The 20,437-nt window shown below is 29.0% G+C and overlaps 1 protein-coding gene and 1 long non-coding RNA gene across 2 annotated transcripts; both read left to right on the top strand.

Moving 5' to 3' along the window:
- The first annotated feature begins 3,897 nt into the window (after positions 1 to 3,897).
- Positions 3,898 to 4,899, top strand: LOC111242366. The gene is made up of 3 exons (XR_002669304.1): positions 3,898 to 4,007; positions 4,276 to 4,424; positions 4,699 to 4,899. It is a non-coding gene; the product is annotated as an uncharacterized LOC111242366 (long non-coding RNA).
- A 5,147-nt stretch (positions 4,900 to 10,046) lies between these two features.
- Positions 10,047 to 11,939, top strand: LOC106771594. Its single transcript, XM_014657589.2, has 3 exons — positions 10,047 to 10,284; positions 10,641 to 10,787; positions 11,630 to 11,939. The coding sequence occupies exons 1-3, from the start codon at positions 10,187 to 10,189 to the stop codon at positions 11,742 to 11,744; spliced, it is 360 nt and encodes a 119-aa protein (XP_014513075.1). The 5' UTR covers positions 10,047 to 10,186; the 3' UTR covers positions 11,745 to 11,939.
- The last annotated feature ends 8,498 nt before the right edge of the window (positions 11,940 to 20,437 follow it).

Genomic DNA, 20,437 nt, shown 5'->3' with positions numbered 1-20,437 from the left:
AAAAACATATTTAACCCTTTATTTTTTACTCATGATTTCTGACTTTTGTAAAATAAAATTAACATAATCTCTGGTTAAATTGTTTAAAAGAGTTATACGTCAAAACAATAGTTTTGTTATATGCTAAAATGGATTATTTTTTATTTTAAAATTTTTCTAATTTTGATAAGGGTAATGATATATAGAGAATATTTTTTGACAACATTTGAACATCAATCATACGTGTCATTGTGTGATTGGTCTAAATGACACAATGACATTACCATGAACCAATCATACAATGACACGTATGATGATGTTCAAATGTTGTCAAAAAATGTTGTCTAAGTATCTTTATCCTTTTGATAAGTAACACCTTTGATTAAAATTTTGACATGTGACAAATTCACGTTAAATAATATCAACGTGAATTTAATAGGGAAGAAGTTATGTTGAATTTAGAAAAATGAGATTAATTGAATATTACAAAAATAATACTTAATTTAGTTTTTAAAAAATATAAAAATAAGAAATAAAAATTCAACTGAATTAAAAAAAATATGAAAAGACCAAAACAAATAAAAATCTAAATATTTAAAGCAAATTTACTGATAAGCCCTTGATGAATAATAGGAAACCAATGAAAAATCAACATGATTGTTATTTGTATTTTATTTATTGACAGAACATATTAGTTTTGGCTAATCCAACTTAATGTTAGTATGTAATAAATATATATATACGTTATTTAAACGTGTGAAAGAATATAATAATTAAACTGTTCGTATCTGAATTAATATGTAAATATTTGTATATGACTTTAAAAAAACAATATATTTGTGAAATTAAATTTTCTATTTTACATCTTAGCTTTATAGTTTTCTAATACATGTTCATTCTTGTATCTCCTTGACCTTACGTCATTAAAGTCATTATTGAAAAAGAAAAAACAAACACACAAACAATAATAATCTAATATTATAAACCAATTTAGTTATGCAATTAAATTCACCATTCAACACATTTCACTTTAAAATCAAACAACATAAGGATATACATATTCTAGACTCCACAAATCTTGATACAAGTATTGATGTCGAGCTAACAGATCATACACTTGTGGTGACCTCTGCATAGTCATTGTCATTTATTGGGTTTTACCTCCACACATAAGGTTAGTCAAATAAACAATGCTTTAGGCCAAGATAGAATACTTATACTACGACCTCTTGTTACTTCTCATCACATAATCTCGTTCTCTACCCAATGGAACAAATATTGGAGCGTAAGGATAACCCCTAGGATTAAACTTCCTACATCAATACCTACACTACAAGGCACTACCATGGAATCTCTCAATGAGAGTCATGGAATTACGTCAATCTACCATGCACATTTATTATTAGTCAATTATCATTGTTTTACTAATTTTATCTCCTATTTTTCGAATGACCTCAACAATACCCATAAATTTACAATATAATAATAATTAAATGATAAATTATGTAAGTAATCCTCATTCATACTTTAAGTTTTATCCTAAGTTTGGATGTATAACGTGTATGAACAACAAATAAGTTCAACAATATCAATATCAATATCAACAATACAACAGATAAGTTCTACAACCTCAATACGAACGAAAATCATACCTAAAAGTAGTTAATAAACGTGAATTTATATAAAATGAAATAAAGATTATATGTGTTGATCACCGAAAACTTCGTCCGATATATGTTTGAGCAGAGAAGAGGTCTTGTGCAAAGATGAAGTGAATGAATTTTCATACGTTAATACATTTTCACTTTTGCATCAAAAATTTCGCGAAATTTATCCAATATGACATCGAAATTCTTAATTTTCAACAACTAATAACTAATTGACATCAAAAAAATCTAAATTATGACGTTTTAATTAAATTTTTACTTACAAAAATGTTTTCAGTCATTTTTAACATTGCCTTTTTCTTGTTCTGACATTAAGTGGGATACGTTGAAATCTTATTTTACAACGGTGCACTTTAAATAAAAATATGAAATTATGAAATAAAAAAAACATTCTACCTCCTCTTAGTTCTCAGTATAAAAAGATAAATAATTCTTTATATGTTTCTAAGAGAAATAAAAAATTGTTTGAAAAGGAAAAATAAATTTGAAAGGATAAGGAAGGAAGAAGGACTGGTATAACTTTATTTAGAGGCTCACATGCACATGAAAAAAGTTAAAATGTTTGATTCATTATTTAGGGCAACAGCTCCTGATTCCATTTTTTTCTTCAGTACCTAAAACTTTAACCATTTGTTTACTGAAGCAGCACACTTAGAGGGAAGAGGACTGAAATGACATATTTCTATTCAAAGAACACGCGTGGATTTATATAAAATGTCTTAATTAAAACACATAAATAATAAATAATAAATCTTTCGATGATTGTTCAAATTATTATATAATTTTATTTTCTCCTATTAACCAAATTATTTATTCATTTTCATTTTTTTTCCTAATTAAAGTAATTTTATTTTTTACTATTTAATTCAAAGAAAGACTAATGAAAGATGGAAGGAAGAATATTTGCGTTGATTCTTTTTATTCGTATGAAGTGCACAAATGCAACTTGGAGTCCATCTCTTCCAGAAGATAAGATTTGGGAGGAAATTCATTTTAACTTATCTCTTTTTTAATTATTATTATTATTATTATTATTATTATTATTATTATTATTGATTATGATGACTAGTAGTCATGTAACGAATTTTTTGTTTTTTATTATAATACCAATAATAAATAATTAAAAATAATAATAAATAAAATTATTTTGTTCTTTAAAATTTTTAGAAATACTCTCAGTTTTCATCATAATTTTTTTCTTTCATTTTTCTCTCTCTTACATTCTGTGATGCCATCCAAACGAACCAGAAGTATTAAATTGACCTGAAAATACTTTTATTCAGTATCATTAAACAAAACAATATTGCTTTATAATATAGGATAATGATATTTAGACAACATTCTTTTGACAACATTTGAACATTGATTACGTGTCAATCTCTGATTGATCACAAAATACTCCACAATCAATAATAATAATCATAAACATTATTGTGGAGTATTTTTTGATCAATCAGAGATTGACACATAATCAATGTTCAAATGTTGTCAAAAGAATGTTGTCTAAATATCATTATCCATTAATATATGCATCAAATTTTGTATTACCAAGATGGATAAAACGTTATACTTTGTTGTTTTTGGAATTAAATAGGCCATATAATTACAGTAGAAGACGGAAAATAAAAGAGAGATAAAAGAATTAGAAAATAGTTGGTCCTTTCATTAAAAAAAAAAAAAAAAAACTGAAGCATCTTTCCTTTATTTATTTCACAGCATCTTTTTATAAGGTTTTCATTTAGAAATATTAATAAAAGTTTTTGTTTTCTAAATATGAACCTTTTATAGTTTTGTTATAAAATGCCCTTCCGTTGATTTTGTAGATTTATATGAAGATCTTTATGCATAATTAAAAAGATTGAACACATGCCTTTTCTAATTTTGTTATGGAATTGTGAATAAAATTCCTACACTTCATCAATAAGTATTTTGGGGTGTGTTGTTTACTAAAATCCAATTTCACATTCAACTTCACCAAAGTGCCATTTTAAATATAATTTTGTTATTCATGAAGTTTATACAGCACACTTCTTTATATATCTAGTGGTAAATTATACATGCATTATTTTTATACTCAACCACTACTTGATTTGTTATATGTCCAATTCCCCTTTCAAAGAAAAGGTAACAGATTTTTAATACTTTTTTTATTGAAAGATGAAATTCCATTTGTGCACCTATCTGGATACTATAAATATGCATACATTGGATCATTCTTCTTACCTATCTACTACTACTACTACTACACTAACTCTCTTTTACTTTATTTAAGATGCAAACTGATGAACTCGATGTCCTATTCCGTCTTGCCTTTGTGGTCTTATGCTTGGGTGTGTTGATATGCGTTTATAACATAACAAGGTATGGATAACCCATTATTGCTTTTAGAACTATCAATTATATATTCAAAATTACATACTCGATATTCCTTCTAAATTAAAATTAATTTTCTATTTAACTAACTTTTATTGAAGTTAATTGTATTCAACTGTCTTCAACTTATTCGTTGACGTGTTGATCTTGCTATTATCAATCTAAGAGTTATATAGTCAATAGTATAATTATGATTATAATTACCTCATTACTAAACTGTTTCAATTTAACATTAACTGCTAATTTTTTTATGCAGACCTAGAGGTATATATATAACGCATTCGTTAATGGAGAGGAAGCAGAATTAGACATGACTGAGGCAGAGATAAGAGCTGACGAGATTTGCGGCGCATTTAATAACGAAAAGAAAGGCAAACAAAAACATAACAAGGCTAAATTTGGACGGTATTCCATTTTAAAAGATTGGTTTGCTTAATGTTATCTTCACATGCGTTAGATAGACTATTGCTTCTTTTTATTTTATTTTTTTTCATTTCTTCAAAACTGATATATGCAATGTTGAATCAACATTGTTGGAGATTAACCCTTTTAACTTTTAGAAAATTTAAATTGAAATTAGCACTTCAAACTATTAACTGTTAATCATATACTTATGCACTAAGTTATAATAAAATTTCAAATTCTGATGTCTACTTTTACTGTGAATTGGTGAATATAGTGTTGAGACAAGCAAGGCAGCGAATTCCGAGGCAGTGAATCAAGCAACAATTGAGTACGTGACTGGAGAAAAGCAGCGGCTTACTTATAGAGATAAAAGTAATTGAGACCTTAATTCAGTGAGAAGCACCAGAAGGAATCTAATCTGTAACATTCAATTTGCAATCTATTGCAATCGAACTTTATCGTTATCGTACTATTACAGTTGAATTTATTTTATGCTTTCATGAAATGGTTGTATTCTCTTAATGTTCTGTACTTTCACATAAATGATTTTGTATGAAACTATTATGAATGAAATATTATATTTTTAAAATAAATTGAATAACAATCATCTCAAAATGGAACAAAAACAAACTTGAAAAAAATGTCTATCAAATTTCTAAAATAACTTAGACTTAATTAGGAAATATTCTTTAACAATAAAAAGAAATTACAACTATAAAGAACACTTTCTGTTTCGGTGAAGGATTCAAGACCAAACGCGAGTGGAACTGTCTTGACGAAACGTTTCAGATAATTTCACTCTTACGCCTGAACGGTTGTGACCTGCAAGTTAGCACTCCGACGCTCAAGTCAGCAGAGTCACATTAATATCAAGGTAAGAATGAATAAATTCAGATCCCTTTACCTGACTGCTTACCCTTATATTTATAGACGTTGAATACAAGTTATGGGCCCTAACCACCTACGCCCACTAGCCCACAATCTCGCGAAGTTCGCTCACTAAGCGTAACTGTCGCTAACATGTCCTTGAATCTCGCCAGCACTTTCGGACACTTTCGGACCTGCTTCCACCTACCTTTTCACTTCTTCCTTTTAATTCTATCCAGGATGTCAGCCAACCCGATCTTGCTGCCCCTGTTCCCGATCATGATACCACTCTTCCCGATCATGATAGAGTCAATTGGTCTATCTACCATACATAAGCTCCAACCCGATCTTGCTGTCCCCGTTCCCGATCATGATACCACTCTTCCCGATCATGATAGAGTCAACTGGTCTCTCTACCATACATAAGCCCCAACCCGATCTTGCTGTCCCTGTTCCCGATCATGATACCACTCTTCCCGATCATGATACCACTCTTCCCGATCATGATAGAGTCAACTGGTCTCTACCATACATAAGCCCCAACCCGATCTTGCTGTCTCTGTTCCCGATCATGATACCACTCTTCCCGATCATGATAGAGTCAACTGGTCTTTCTACCATACACTTTCAATAAAATTAACTATTAGCGCTATAATGAAATTTTATAATGTGCTTATCACATTTAAGTACATTTAACTTTTTAACAAATACTTCATCGAGTTTGAACTGTCAATCATTTCATCAGATTTGATATTTGTGTCATTTTAAATGATTAACACATTTTTTCATTATACTGTCGTTAATTAATGTTGTAAAAATAAAGTAAATAATGTTTATATGATAAAATCTTATCGTATTGAAAATATAAAGAAATATGTTTAATATTTACGTTCAGATATTTTAGAAGAGGTGATTATGATAGTTGGTATTTACACATCTTTTAAGATGTCAAAAGTTGAAGCTTTTTTCAAATTTATTTAAGTGTATATATATACACTGTGGTGGGTGGGTGGAATAGTGGCGTGTTTGTCCTGGAGTTATATTGAACGTGACTTAAACTGAAAAAAAACTTCCTTATTCTCGTTGAAAAGTAAAACATATCCATATCTCTCCAAACACACCGTAGTTGCGAGGAAAGTTCCATTTCGCAGTCTGCAAACGAGTGTTGATAAACTTATTATTATGGTTTTCCCTCTCTTTTTCTTCACTACTTACAACTTCAACTAAAAATACTGTATTGAAATTTGTTTTTTACTTCAAGACACAACATAACTTGAAATTTGTGTTTTACTTTAACACACAAAACTTTAGTACATGTTTAAATAGGCTAAAGATCAAGACGGGTCAGGTTAGATTAAAGATCGAGATAGGTTAACTTGACTCAAGTTTAAGATGAGTTATAAAATAAGAAAGATCAGGTCAAATGTTGAGACTTTTTAGGTTGGACCTATGGTCGAGATAGATCGAGTAAGACGAATGGTTGAGACAGATCTACTTGATTTAGTGTTTGAGACAAGCTGGGTCGGGACCAAAGATTATGTTGAGTCGTGTCAAGCTTAAAATTGAGATAACTCCGGCTGAACCAAACGTTGACATGAGTCAGGTTTGCCAAAATATTTAGATAGGCTCAAGTGGAAATTCAGTGAATTCGATCGAGAGATCCATAGTTAAAATTTGATTACATTGGTCATAACCGAAATTTAACATAATTTGAACGTGTCAGCTACAACTAAAAATCGATCCAATTTAACTTAATCGACCACTGCTGAAAATATGTCGAGATCACCGTGAATAAAACTCAATTGAATTGATTACGATTAAAATTCAAGTAAATCATTGTAAACCAAAAATCAAACAAATTTGGTCAAATCAACCGTAATAAAAAAAATTGGTTCAAATTTATAAGTTTTAAACTTTTAAAATAAATTATAAAATTGTATAATTGAATTTTTAATTAAACAGATGGCTATTATATATATATATATATATATATATATATATATATATATATATATATATATATATTATAATTGATAATTCACCACAACTCAATTAATTTTATCCATCCATTATCTTGACATAATTATATTAATCTTGTTCCATAAATTTAGTTTCCTTTATCGATGATAATTATTTTACTAATTTTATATCCTATTTTTCTAAATGGCTCATCAGTACCTATAAATTGATAATGTAATAATAATTAAGTGATAAATTATGTAATTAATCGTCATTCTTATCAATAAAGACGCAAAATTTGACTTTTGATAAATATCGAGGATAATTTTTTCACAAAGAAATCATGACATATGAATTCACCAATAATTTCACTGTCCTCAGTAATTAAGGTTATTAAAGTTTAAATTTTAGATCAACTAATACGAATTATTTGTTAGTAATTTTTATATGATAATATTGTCACATATAATGACAAGAAAATCAGTCTAAAATTCTATTCTTAAAATTAGAATGCTTCTTATACTTAAGTCTCACCTGCCGTTGAATTGACTTTGAAAGAAACTTTATTTTTTCTTATGAAGTTCCATTTGGGAAACATAGTCTCCATCGAAAGAAAGACTAAAATAATGTAGGAATGTTATTACTTGTTTTACTTAATACAATAACATATTTCTTTATTATTTTTAAATAAAAAAAATTGAACATCATTTAATATTATTTAGAAGGGATAAGCTTATTTTGTTCTTTAAATTTTAACACATTACAAAAACACACCGTAGTTGCCAGGAATGTTCAATTTCCCAGTCTGAAAAGGAGGTTTGGTGAACTTGATAAATTATTATCCATACTTTACAAAGAGACATTATAATTACTTTTGTGACTTCTCATTGAAGTTTTATGTTTTTCCCTCTCCTTTTCTTCACAACCATTTGTTTACTGAAGTAGCACACTTAGAGGGAAGACAACTGAAATAACGCGTGGATTTATATAAAACGTCTTAATTAAAACACACAAATAAAAAATAATAAATATTTCGATGATTGTTCAAATTATTATATAATTTTTTTTCTTCAATTAACCAAATTATTTATTCATTTTCATTTTTTCCTAATTTAAATAATTTTATCTTTTACTATTTAATTCAAACAGAGACTAATAATAAAAGATGGAAGGAAAAATATTTGCGTTGATTCTTTTTATCCGTATGAAGTGCACAAATGCAACTTGGAGTCCATCTCTTCCGGAAGATAAGATTCGGGAGGAAACTCATTTTAACTTATCTCTTTAATTATTATTATTATTGATTATAAATGACTAGTAATCATACTTTATAATGAATTTTTTGTTTTTTATTATAATACCAATAATAAATAATTAAAAATAATAATAAATAAAATTATTTATTTTCCCTGCATATTAGCCAAATGTACTAAGAATATCCAAATGCATATAAAGTTTCAAACTAAATTCCAACCCTTGGATACCAAGTCATTGACTTGACCTCATTACAACATGTGTGTGCCATTGTCCTACTATTTCAGTTGGATTTATTTTAAATTTTCATGAAATGGTTGTATTCTCCTTTAATTCAAACATATCCAATAAAAACGTTTCTCTTTCTCCTTTAATTATTTAATGCCATTGTAATTTAATTCTATGTTCATTATTAGATATATGAAAGATTGTAGCACTTAATATCGTACAGTGACTTTTGAATTATCTAAATGTAAATTTAAATCTCACACGAAAGGAAAAAATTAAATAATATATAAAAATGAAAACTTATAAGTTTATTTTGTTAAAATTTTGAATTAGAAATACGTTTATTTATTATGACCGACACTTACTTTTATTAGCAATTACATTCTTTAAAACTGATCAGTGTAGTCATAAATGATTTTGTATGAAACTATTCATGAAATTTGCAAATTTTATAAGTTTTTATTTATGAATGAAATATTATATTTTTTCAAATAAATTGAATAACAATCATCTTAAAATGGAACAAAAACAAACTTGAAAAAAATGACTATCAAATTTCTAAAATAGATTAGACTTAGTGAGGAATTATTCTTTAATAATGAAAAGAAATTACAAGTATAATGAACACTTTTCAATAAAATTAACTACGTTTCTGTTGTAATTCTTTTTTCATGTCGCTATTAGCGCTACAATGAAATTTTATAATGTGCTTATCACATTTAGGTACATTTAACTTTTTTAACTAATACTTCATCTAGTTTGAACTTTCAATCGTTTCATCAGATCTGATTTTTGTGTCATTTTAAATGATTAACAAATATTTTTTTTCATTATATTGTCGTTAATTAATGTTGTAAAAATAAAGTAAATAATGTATATGATAAAATCTTACTTATAGTATTGAAAATATACAAGGATATATATTTAATATTTACGTTGAGATGTTTAGAAGAGGTTATTATGATATTTGGTATTTATACATCTTTTAAGATGTTAGAAGGTGATACCTAAGTGTATACATATACACTGGGTGAGTGGGTGGGTGGAATAGTGGCGAAGTTATATTGAAGGTGACTTAAACTGAAAAACGACTTACTTTTCTCGTTGAAAAGTAAAACATGTCCATTATCTCCCAAACAACCATAGTTGCGAGGAAAATTTCATTTCATTTCATTTTAAAATTAGATGCGAGAGGCATAATAAGAGTCTTTACTTTATCTGAGCTGGAGTAAGCGGCTCTACCCTATAGAGTGTCACTTTACACAAGGACGAAATTTTCTTCAATATTTAAACCCTATGCCTTTATTTTTTTAACAAGAAAGAGACAGGTGTTTTAAAATTCTTTTAATGAAACATCAAATTCCATTTGTCTACCTCTTTAGATCCATAACATCCATAACTGGATCATTTCATCTCACCCTATCAATAAACTCACTCTCATTTAGTTATGTAAGATGCAGATTCTTCTGGATTCCAGATTCCTTGTCTATCTTCTGTTGATTGTCTTCTTCCTGGGTGCTTTTATATGGCTCTTCATATGTAACCTAACAAGGTATGGATTTCTGTACTCTGGTTCTATATTGGAAACTTAAAACACCAATCCCATCTCTTCTACTTAGTTACTTCAAACTTAGTCATAAGTTGGAATTTAGATAACTGAGAGGAAATGGTGTTTAGTCTACCCTAATTATGTCAATTCATGTATATTCAAAACTATTTATTCATGGATTAACAAACCTAATAAACGGTTTCAGTCTCAGTATAATCCCACCCAGCCTTGTGCACAACAGGATCAGTTTGCATATCTTTAACTTATTATATGTTGACCTTTGAGCCGTTGTTAATATGTTATCAGTATAGTAATTAATAAATTGTCTCAATTTAGCCTTAATTAAATTTCGTATGCAGACCCACAGGTATAGAAGGCTCATTCCTTGCCGATGATGAAGGGGAACTAAATGCCGTTGAGGCGGAAATCCGTGCCGGAGGGATTACCAACTCGTTCAATATCAAAAAAAAGGGCAAACAAAATTTTGAAAAGGCGAAAATTATCTGGTACTGTTTTCTAAAGGATGTTGCAATTAGATTGGTCTGTTTAAACATTTACTCATTGGATATGTGTTTGATAGGTATTATTGCCTTGTTTTTGCATTCCAAAATGTCATATACATTCCTAAAGTGAGGGCTTCAAACTACTAGCTAAGCCTAAACAGTTGATGACACTCATGGAATGAAAAGTTGAGGAAATATGTGTGGGTCATAAAGGCAACTTTTTGAACTGTTTGTTTGAATTAGCTAATGACTGAAAAGTCAATTTTCACATGAGCTATAGTGGTAAATGTGGATGGATCTGGCTGGCAAGGACAGGGAAATGTACCTATAATAGATTGGTCAGATGTCTTTCAAACATTTGGTCATTTCTATTAACCTCATCAATTGTGTACATGACATTTGTAGATGTGGTCAGATAAAGATTGAGCTCACCGAAGAGTAAATTGTCTGTTATGGTGGTAGATTTAAAGAAAACAACCAAAGTGCCGAAAGGCATTCCTTCTAAATTTTTATCTCTTTTTAGGAACTACTTTTTAGCTAAGAATAGTGAAAAAAATAAGGTTGATTAGATGCCTCGGAGAAGGTTTGTCGGAAAAGGGAGTGAGTGGGATAGAAATTAGAGACTTAAAATGCTTTAAATATAATGTCTTGTCGGGAGAGTCTTCTGGCCTATGTAACAAGGGAGATTTAACATGTGAAGTTTACAACATCTCTAACTTAATATATTGTGAATTTTAAATATTTACAATTCCATTGTAGTTTCATCATTACTTTAATCAATTCATTTGTACTAAAATAATTCGAATATGACATCTTTATTTTCATTTTCCATTGGGTGAATGCAGTAATGGCTCAAACGGGACCGAGAATTCAGAACAAAACTACCTTTTAAGTATTTTATTTCAGGTCATTGCATATTTGTTTGGAGGAGGTACTTATCATGGAGATAAAAACAAGTAACACCTGACACCTTAATTTAGGCTAACTTTGGGAAGCTCAGAAGCACACGCAGGATGTTGCAGTTATTTGATTAGAATATAAATATGAAGATCTACCGTGTAACTTTTCTTTATTTATTATTTTGTTTCTATGTTGGTACATGAAATTTTTTTCTATTTTCAGATAACTTATTTTTTTTTTTGGAGAATGAGATACGCCTAATTAAGATTAATTTTATCTAGATATTTTAATAAAGATGTGTGTTTCATAATTTTGTGACACATATTTATCTTGAAATACAATATTTATTAAAATATAATAAATATTGAGATCAGAAAGAAAAACTTTAAGCTACACCTACCTTTGTTTACTTTTCTTCAAGATGTTGAACAAATGTATGTTTCTATGATCATCACGATATGGTTTGACTAATTTTTTTTTTTTTGAACAGTCATATTTCTGTTCCCTACTTTATTGATTTCTAAAATGTAATTGTATATCGTCAAAATATATTAGTTACATTATTTTCATTAATATACGGATTAACAAGTCTTTTAAACATCAATTATACATACTAGCATATTATGATCACCAATCTCTCTCTTTTATCTCAGCAATTTGCTTAAACGTTCGTTGTCTGTGGATTCTTCAATTCATCCAAAACATCTTTTAGATTGTTGATAATTTCCCAGTAAAATTAATCTCTAATATTATATACATTTTACATTATCATAAAAATCATATATTTGTTTATAAACTTTCATATACATATAATTTAAGTACCGTATTCTTTATATATATATATATATATATATATATATATATATATATATATATATATATATATATATAAATCAATTCTACTTACATTAAAAATATTATGTTTGTATAAGTAAAATGTAAAACTCTCACTCTCAAACGACCTCTAGGTTGATAATTATACTTTCAGAAGTATAATTATAATGTTTCTATTATTTTACTATTAGTTAGACCAGAAGTTCTGAAGTTCATTGACTTTGCCAAGAAATTAAAGAGTATGGAATTTTAGGAGCATCAGCGACCGTATGCATGAATTAAGGTTAATATATTCAAAGGATAATAACCACATGTAGTCCTTTACATGTAAATCAACCAGTTGAGGACCACAAATTCTCTAAGGAAACAAAGGATAATAACCACATGTAGTCCACATTATAAGTGTGTATAGTAAGATTTTCCCAACATCTAGAATATTCGGTAAGGTTCCCTTATCTTCAGTCATGTTTAACCTTTGTACCTTATTCAAATTCGGTTTCATGTTTCAGATCTCTTTTGGGAAGATGGAGAAAAACAAAGCCTTTGTATTGATGATGTCTCGGAAGCAGGCGAAATTGAAGAAAGTTGGTGGAGGGACCTTTTCTGCACCCGTTCCATCAATTGTCAAATCTACCCGATCGGACGCTGTTAAAGTTCCTTCTCGCTCTGTCAATCCTGCACTCAACATTGCTCCATATTCGTCATCTCCATCCGCTACCCCCTCGGTCGTCCCTACTCGAGATGAGGGCTCTATGCAGCATGGAGAAAAAAGAAAGATTTCTAAGGATAAATTAGTGTCTTCCAAGAGAAGGGTTCCAGAGGGTCCCCTAGTAGCGGGTCCATTCGACCCGTCGGTACACCATTACTCAAAAAGTATAGTTTTCCGTAAGAGCGGAGAGTATAGTTTAAAATTGGAAATAATGAAAGGATTGCATTAAATAGGAATAGAAGAATTTGAATAGATTTAAGTTAAACAGGATTAAAAATGACAGAAGCACATGGGTTTGGACTAAAAAATCAAAGTGCTGAAAGGTTTTGTAGGTCCAAACGTATCCTCTCTCTCTTTTTTCTTCTGTGCTTTGATTCTCTTACGTTATATTAAATTAAATTTTCCCAACCGCAAACTTCGCCGAAATTTCACGCTGTGAAAGAAGAACACGGTATGCGATGGTGACATGGCGCAACGGGAAGCTCCTACGACGACACGGAGGACATATGGTTGTCGTTTTGAAAGATGAAAAGCGCAGTGATGGATTTTGTTCTTCACGGGCGATACGGTTGTCGTTTTGATTTCAATCAAGCTTTATGGGAGGGTCTTTGTAAAGCAGATAAGGTAGGGTTTGTTTTTTATTAAAAGCACAGCCATGTTAGTTGAGGTCAAGAGTCAAAGATGAAAGATGAAAGACTGAAGAAGTGGTGGTTCCAAGAGGGTACTTCTGACAATTACACACCAACCTCTTATTTCTCCATGCCATGTGGCAGTCTCTCTCACAACAACAATTATTTCTCCTCTCTGCACATGCAACGCCACATGCACTTTCACATCAACATCCTTCCTTTTCCCATTCTTTCTTCCTTTCTCATTTCATCAAATTATTCCTTGATTAATGGACTACGACTCACTTACCACTTCTACACTACTCAATAATTCTTCCTCAGTTGCCATGGAAACAAATGCACAGCAACTCGTTTGCACATCCAATAAAAATAAGAGCTCTGTGTATATACATAGGATGAGAGACTTTTTAAAATGATACGAAAAGCAAACTAATGAAACCTAATTCAAAAAGGATAATATTTTACTCTGAAGTAGTTTTATGTGTATGTCGAATCTCTTGAAAAAAGACAAGGATTATATTAGATTTATAAGAAAACTCCATTTATTGCCCGAATAATTAGAATGGAAAGGTGTTTTATTTGAGTGAAGTAATGGTGAACAAAAAGTGATTATCGGCGGAGAGGGACCAAATGAGGCCCTCATGTTAGCCTGTTGAGTGGCAATTACCAATTAGCTTCCAAATAACCTTCTTCTCCATCCTATGGCCACCATTCTGTCCTCCACCAAATTGGATAAGGGAAATATACACCAACCAAACTTCTCAAAACACTCATCACTCATACATACCTTTATTATTCCAAGAACTTTAAAATCCAGTTACGTCGGACATTAAAAGCTTTCATAAATTCAACAAAGGGTATGCTGATTTCGTTACAACTTATGGAAGGTGGTATATATTGAAGAATGAAAGATATTCATTTGGAAAGAAAAATTGATTTGATATTGAAGGAATGAAAAAAAAAATCCAGGAGATTTGTTAGAAAAATCATTAAGCAATGAATGAGGTAAATCAATTGGATAAAAGGGGAATGAGGATTTGGATGTGCAAGAAGTAGAGAAGAGGAGGAAAAGTGGAAAAGAATTAGAAACTAAACAGGGGATTCTAATTCAGATTTTGCTAAACAAGAAGATAAAAAACGAATTTTCAAACCAAGAACAAGTTTAAAGCCTCTGAAAATGATGAATTAAACAACATTTTTGCGTCATCATATAAGACTAAAGAATATGACAAAGCCATAATTGGATCATTTACAAATCCCCCTCATTAGGACTCAAGAGTCAATACAGTATTGTTTTAAAGAAGCAGACTAAAAAACAATTTGAAGTTGTGAAAAAAGTCGGAAATCAAGATGAATTTCTTTTGAAAAAAAAAATCATAGCTACTTTTAGAAAATTAAATAAACTAATTGTTTCCCATAAATTAGAATTTCTTATGAATAAACTTATTTTTATTTTTTTATAGAGTGTAAAAGTTAATTTATATATTCATTATTGCTTATGGAATTTGGTTTTCAAACAAACCTAAGGTTTTAAAAAGACAATAAAAAACTTATTCTTTTAACTTGTTTTTAAAAAGTCCACATTAATAGGAGGAAGTTTGTGAAAGTTGGAATATATAGTTATTTTATTGATATATAAGGTGTGTTTTTGAAGATATTGACAATTAAGTAAGATGAAAAGTTATCTCTTATTATATGTGAAAATCATAAAAGAACAAAAATTCTTGATGGGATACTCATGAAACTAAGATTGTAATAGAAAAGGGAATGCAAACGAGCTATTGTGTTTTAAGTTGACTTCGATAAAACCTACCATTTAGTACTTATTCTATATCATGGAAAAAAAAAAATGGGTTTTGGGGGGTTGGTGTGTAACACACAAGGCTTTCCAGTATGCTTATTAACCATGGAGTTTTTATGAGTTAGGCTACCGGAAAGCAAATACATTTGTTAATATGAGTAGCCAAATCAATTCTTTTAAGCTATCCTTCAACTGTATAGTCTCATACCTATACAATCTCTAGATCTCTCTCATTCCGGTGTATGTTCGATTCGTTCACGTACCCCTTCCACTGGAAGCCTGCCAGGAGCCGCTCCTTGTCCATACCTCTTGCACTGGCGATCACTCTCCGCCCTCCTTAATGCCTGGGTGTCACATGGTGGAGGAATAACGAAAGAATATGTATTTCTGTTATTAAAGTGTGAGTAATAATGGAAGTTCAAGTAAAATTTTTTATTAGGAAATTATTGTGCACTTTTTTTCCAAGTGGTGGGATGTTCATATTTATAAAATATTAAACATCTAATTCACAATTTAAAATAATAATATTTTAGTTAAATGTATTTTATTGTTAATTTCAAATTCAAATCTACATTATCATATTATTAAATTAAGTCGTAAAAAGAGTGTATTTTTCTTTTGGAGAATGCGAAAGTATTATATCTCATTTTTTTTTCTATTGCTGCATAAAATTTTAAAAAAAAAAACATAATTTCACATTCACTAATTTTTCTGTTCATTATTATATTATTAAATTAGATTATAAAGTAAATACATTTATATTAGAGAGTGTCAAAACATTCTTTTTTTCATTAGGTACGGTTTGGAAAATTATAATTTGAGATTCACTAAAAGAAATTCGAACACTTAAAATCTATTTTAATAATATAATAATATATATTAATATTTTAAGTTAAAATATTAATTAAAATATAAACATTTTAAATTGTAAAGTAATTATTTTTTGTTTAATGGGTGTGTAAGGTATATATCATCTCTCATAAGATTTTGTGTCAAGCTCCACAATGATATGAGTATTGGCCTTTTTAAAATCGTTCTCTATAAGGAAAGGGTTTTAGCCTTAACCCTCCCCCATTAATTAGGTTAATTAGAGTAGGGAATTTCATATGGATTATGTAGATTATTAATTTAATTTACAATAAACTTTCCCTGATTGATTTGGAAGTTGTGATCTTTAAAATGACTTTTTTAGTTATATGTTGAATGAAATTGAATGCATGGATATATTTTTAGACCTGAATTATCCAAGGTATATACGTACATATATATACATTTCAATCCAATATTAATATAAGTAATATTAATAATAATAATAATAACAATAATAATAAAAGATTATAGAAATAATAGTAATAAAGGTAAAATGATAATTTTATAATTTATCAATTAAAATATTTATTTAATTTGTTAAACCTATTACATTATTTACTAATTTTCATCTCAAATCTCTTCATTTTTTTCACCATTTTTTCTCTTAATCCAAATGCACTTCGTTTTCTTTTCAAATCTACTCAAATTTACTCTCTCGCTTTCACTTCCATTTCTTCTCAAATCTATTCATATTCACAGTTTTGATTTTTTAAAACCTCGTGATATGCTATAATGTTCAAGAAAATGAAACACATAAAGATGCAAAGGCAATTTTGAAAAATTTGTGAATTTATAGCTCTAATTGAAAGGGGATTGAAGCTATACATATGTTCTGCTTCGGTTCTTTTGCAACCACAGGGCTTATAACTGTACAAAATTTTCAAAATTATCATTATTTTTAAAATTATTTCACCATGGTGCAGAGTTATATGTTTCAGTTTTTATAGAATTGAAGTCATACATATATTCAGCTTTGATTCTCCGGCAATTGAGACCTATAAGTGTATGAAATTTTCAAAATTGTCGCTAATATTTTAATTATTACACCATAGTGCATAGTTATAGGCTTTGGATTTTGCAGAATCGAAGTCATACATATGTTCTACTTTAGTTGTTGCAGAACCGAAGTCATACATATATGCCTTCTTTGTCTTTGTTGGGCACTTGTTGCCTTTATTTGAAGGACCTCCATTCGTTGAAGGCCCACTCTCGTTGCTGAACTACAAATTGGTGAGTGTTTTCTTGGTTTTATTTTGTGTTTTTGATTGAGTTAGTTTCTTGCTTGGGTTCTTTGTTAATAATGTTTGGGTTTTTTTAGCTGCCATGTTATTTTAGGTACTATTGAATTGTTGTCTGAGTAGTGTTGCACTTCGATGAGATTGTAGCTTTCCAAAGCATGTCTAGGATTGCATCTTCTACATTGTTGCCCGTATTTCAAACTCTCAAGTTCCAATTATTATCTTCAAATTTTATTTTAAATACGAGCCTATCGGTTTATAAATATGGTTACTATATATATAATGTAATTTTGTTAGTGCTTGTATTATAACTAGTTAAAAAAATATTAATTACATCGAATCAAATATTTTGAAATTTTGTTTTTTTATATATTAATTGTATTTAACACATTTATATCTTTTAAAGAATAATATATTCTTATACCTAGATTCTAATTATTATATCTTCTTCACTTGAAGGGATTTAAGACGGAGTGATTAAACAGATTTTGAAGTAAAATTAATTAGAATTACTGTATAATTAATTTATGACAGATTAAAAAAATTTACTTTCAAATTCACTTTCAATTATCTTCAAATATATTCAAATAAACAAGAACAAAAATTATCTTCAAATTCATTGAATTACTCACTTCCAAATCTCTTCAAGTAAATAAGACATTAGAAATCTAATAAATAAAACGTGTTGTTGATGTACAGATTCTAAGATATTTTATATAGATTTAGTATATAAGAAGAAAAAATAATATAAAAATCATTTGAAAAATATCTATATTAGATTCCAATATAGTTAAAACTGAAGCATAGTTCCGAAATATATTGTAATAACTTCTGTGTACCTAATCGGATTATTTCCATTGGCAGCTTGGATCAGGCACGAGAAAAAGTTGGTGAAACCCGCGTCTTTCCAGAAAATATATTCAATAACAAGATTCTTTGGCTCGGATAATCTACCCTACATAAAATTTTTAATTTGTTCTAATTACTTTCAATACAAAATTAAATAAAAATTATTCTTTTATGTGATTTGGATCTAATTTAAGTAAAACATCACTTTCGATTTAAAATTTTAATATCATGAATTTATAATTTTTTTTATGTTATAATCAGGTGTCTTTTTTTTATTCAATATAAAATTTATCTTTATATTTAAATTCATAACACATCATATATCATATATCTTATTGATTCACCATATTGTAAGAATAGAACTGACCTTTTAAATATCTTTAACTTTCTAGAAAATATAATCTATGATAAATTAAAAAAGTTCCGAATTTCCATCACTTTCAGTTCTTACATACTGAGGTGAGAATGGTCTTTTTCTTCTAGTAGTACTTCACTCGGACAATTAAAAACATCAATTTCAACTGAAATATCTCTAATTTATTTTATGCACAATTTAGCTATTATATATAGTTACAAATTACGATGAACACAAGGTTTTATTGAACTAACAAATATAGATTTACAGTGTTGATTTCAATTCAACATAGTCAAGTCCAAGACATTCATGGGCTGGACTCTAGAACAAAAAAGTTTTTGAAATTTTATAGTCCATGTTATTCAAACCCTTATTTTGCTTTTCGCCCCATCCCTTCACCTTTTTTTATTCTCCAAATTCGCCCTTTTTCATTTCTCTCACCTTCACCTTTTTACTTTTTTACTAAGATTATTTTGTTAAAGAAAGCTTTTACTATTAGCATAATATTTTACTAAGGCGTTGACCCCTGCTTTCCTTTAGGTTTTAGGGAATTAATTAATCAAAAATCAACCCTTTTGTATCTTATAGGGCCAAGGGTTGGTATGCTACCATGTAAATAATATAATGGCATTCGACATTCCGACATTCCTTTTCCTGAATCTGTCTTCTTCGAAAAGACTTGTGCATGATGGTTTCAAAAAGAGCGATCGAAGATCAGAATATACAATGTATCCTAAGTAAAGGTAGACCAGTAAAACCAAACAAAGTAAATTCAGTAATAGAAAGTAAAAGGTTTTGGGTGTGTTGATTTGGAATCTGGTATCTCCTTGTGGTTTATAGTCCTAGCTAGTAAGCTACCAAATGCATTATGTAGCAAAGAAAGATAAAAAGGAAGAGGATATATTCCCTGTGGATACATATAATAATTGAGTAATGCGTTGATAAATCATTATCTTGAGGGAATTAATTAATCACAAATCAACCCTTTTTTATATCAAGTAAAGCTTGAGGACCAAGAATTGTGGTGGCTTTCTTTTTAAAAGGCTTGCATGCATGATTATTTCATAAATATGGTGGAAGATCAGAACATTCTAACTTAAATGTTAATAATTCACTTGAAAAGAGGGACCGAATGATTCATGTTGATACAAGGGGCTGATCCACCTACAGGTAATAGTAAATACTTCTTTAACTGGCTTCTTAAATTGTTTATGTATCTTTTTGTAGTTTGAGTTTAAACACATAACTTTTTATGAATAGCAAATTTGTTATTTAAGACCGAATGAGGTTATTTAAATAAACGTTAAGCGATACGAAGATTCAAAGAAATTTAGTTTACTTAAATGAATAATTATTTTGCTCGTTCATAATGAAAGTATAAAATTTAACTGATTAAATTTGTTAATAATAAATTTAACTGATTAAATTACTGGAACAGTGAATTTGTACTCTCCCGGTTTCAATTTTA

The sequence above is a fragment of the Vigna radiata genome, chromosome 8 (assembly GCF_000741045.1).
Source record: "Vigna radiata var. radiata cultivar VC1973A chromosome 8, Vradiata_ver6, whole genome shotgun sequence".
NCBI classification, from domain to species: Eukaryota; Viridiplantae; Streptophyta; class Magnoliopsida; order Fabales; family Fabaceae; genus Vigna; species Vigna radiata.
This window is presented reverse-complemented; position numbering and strand designations above follow the sequence as displayed.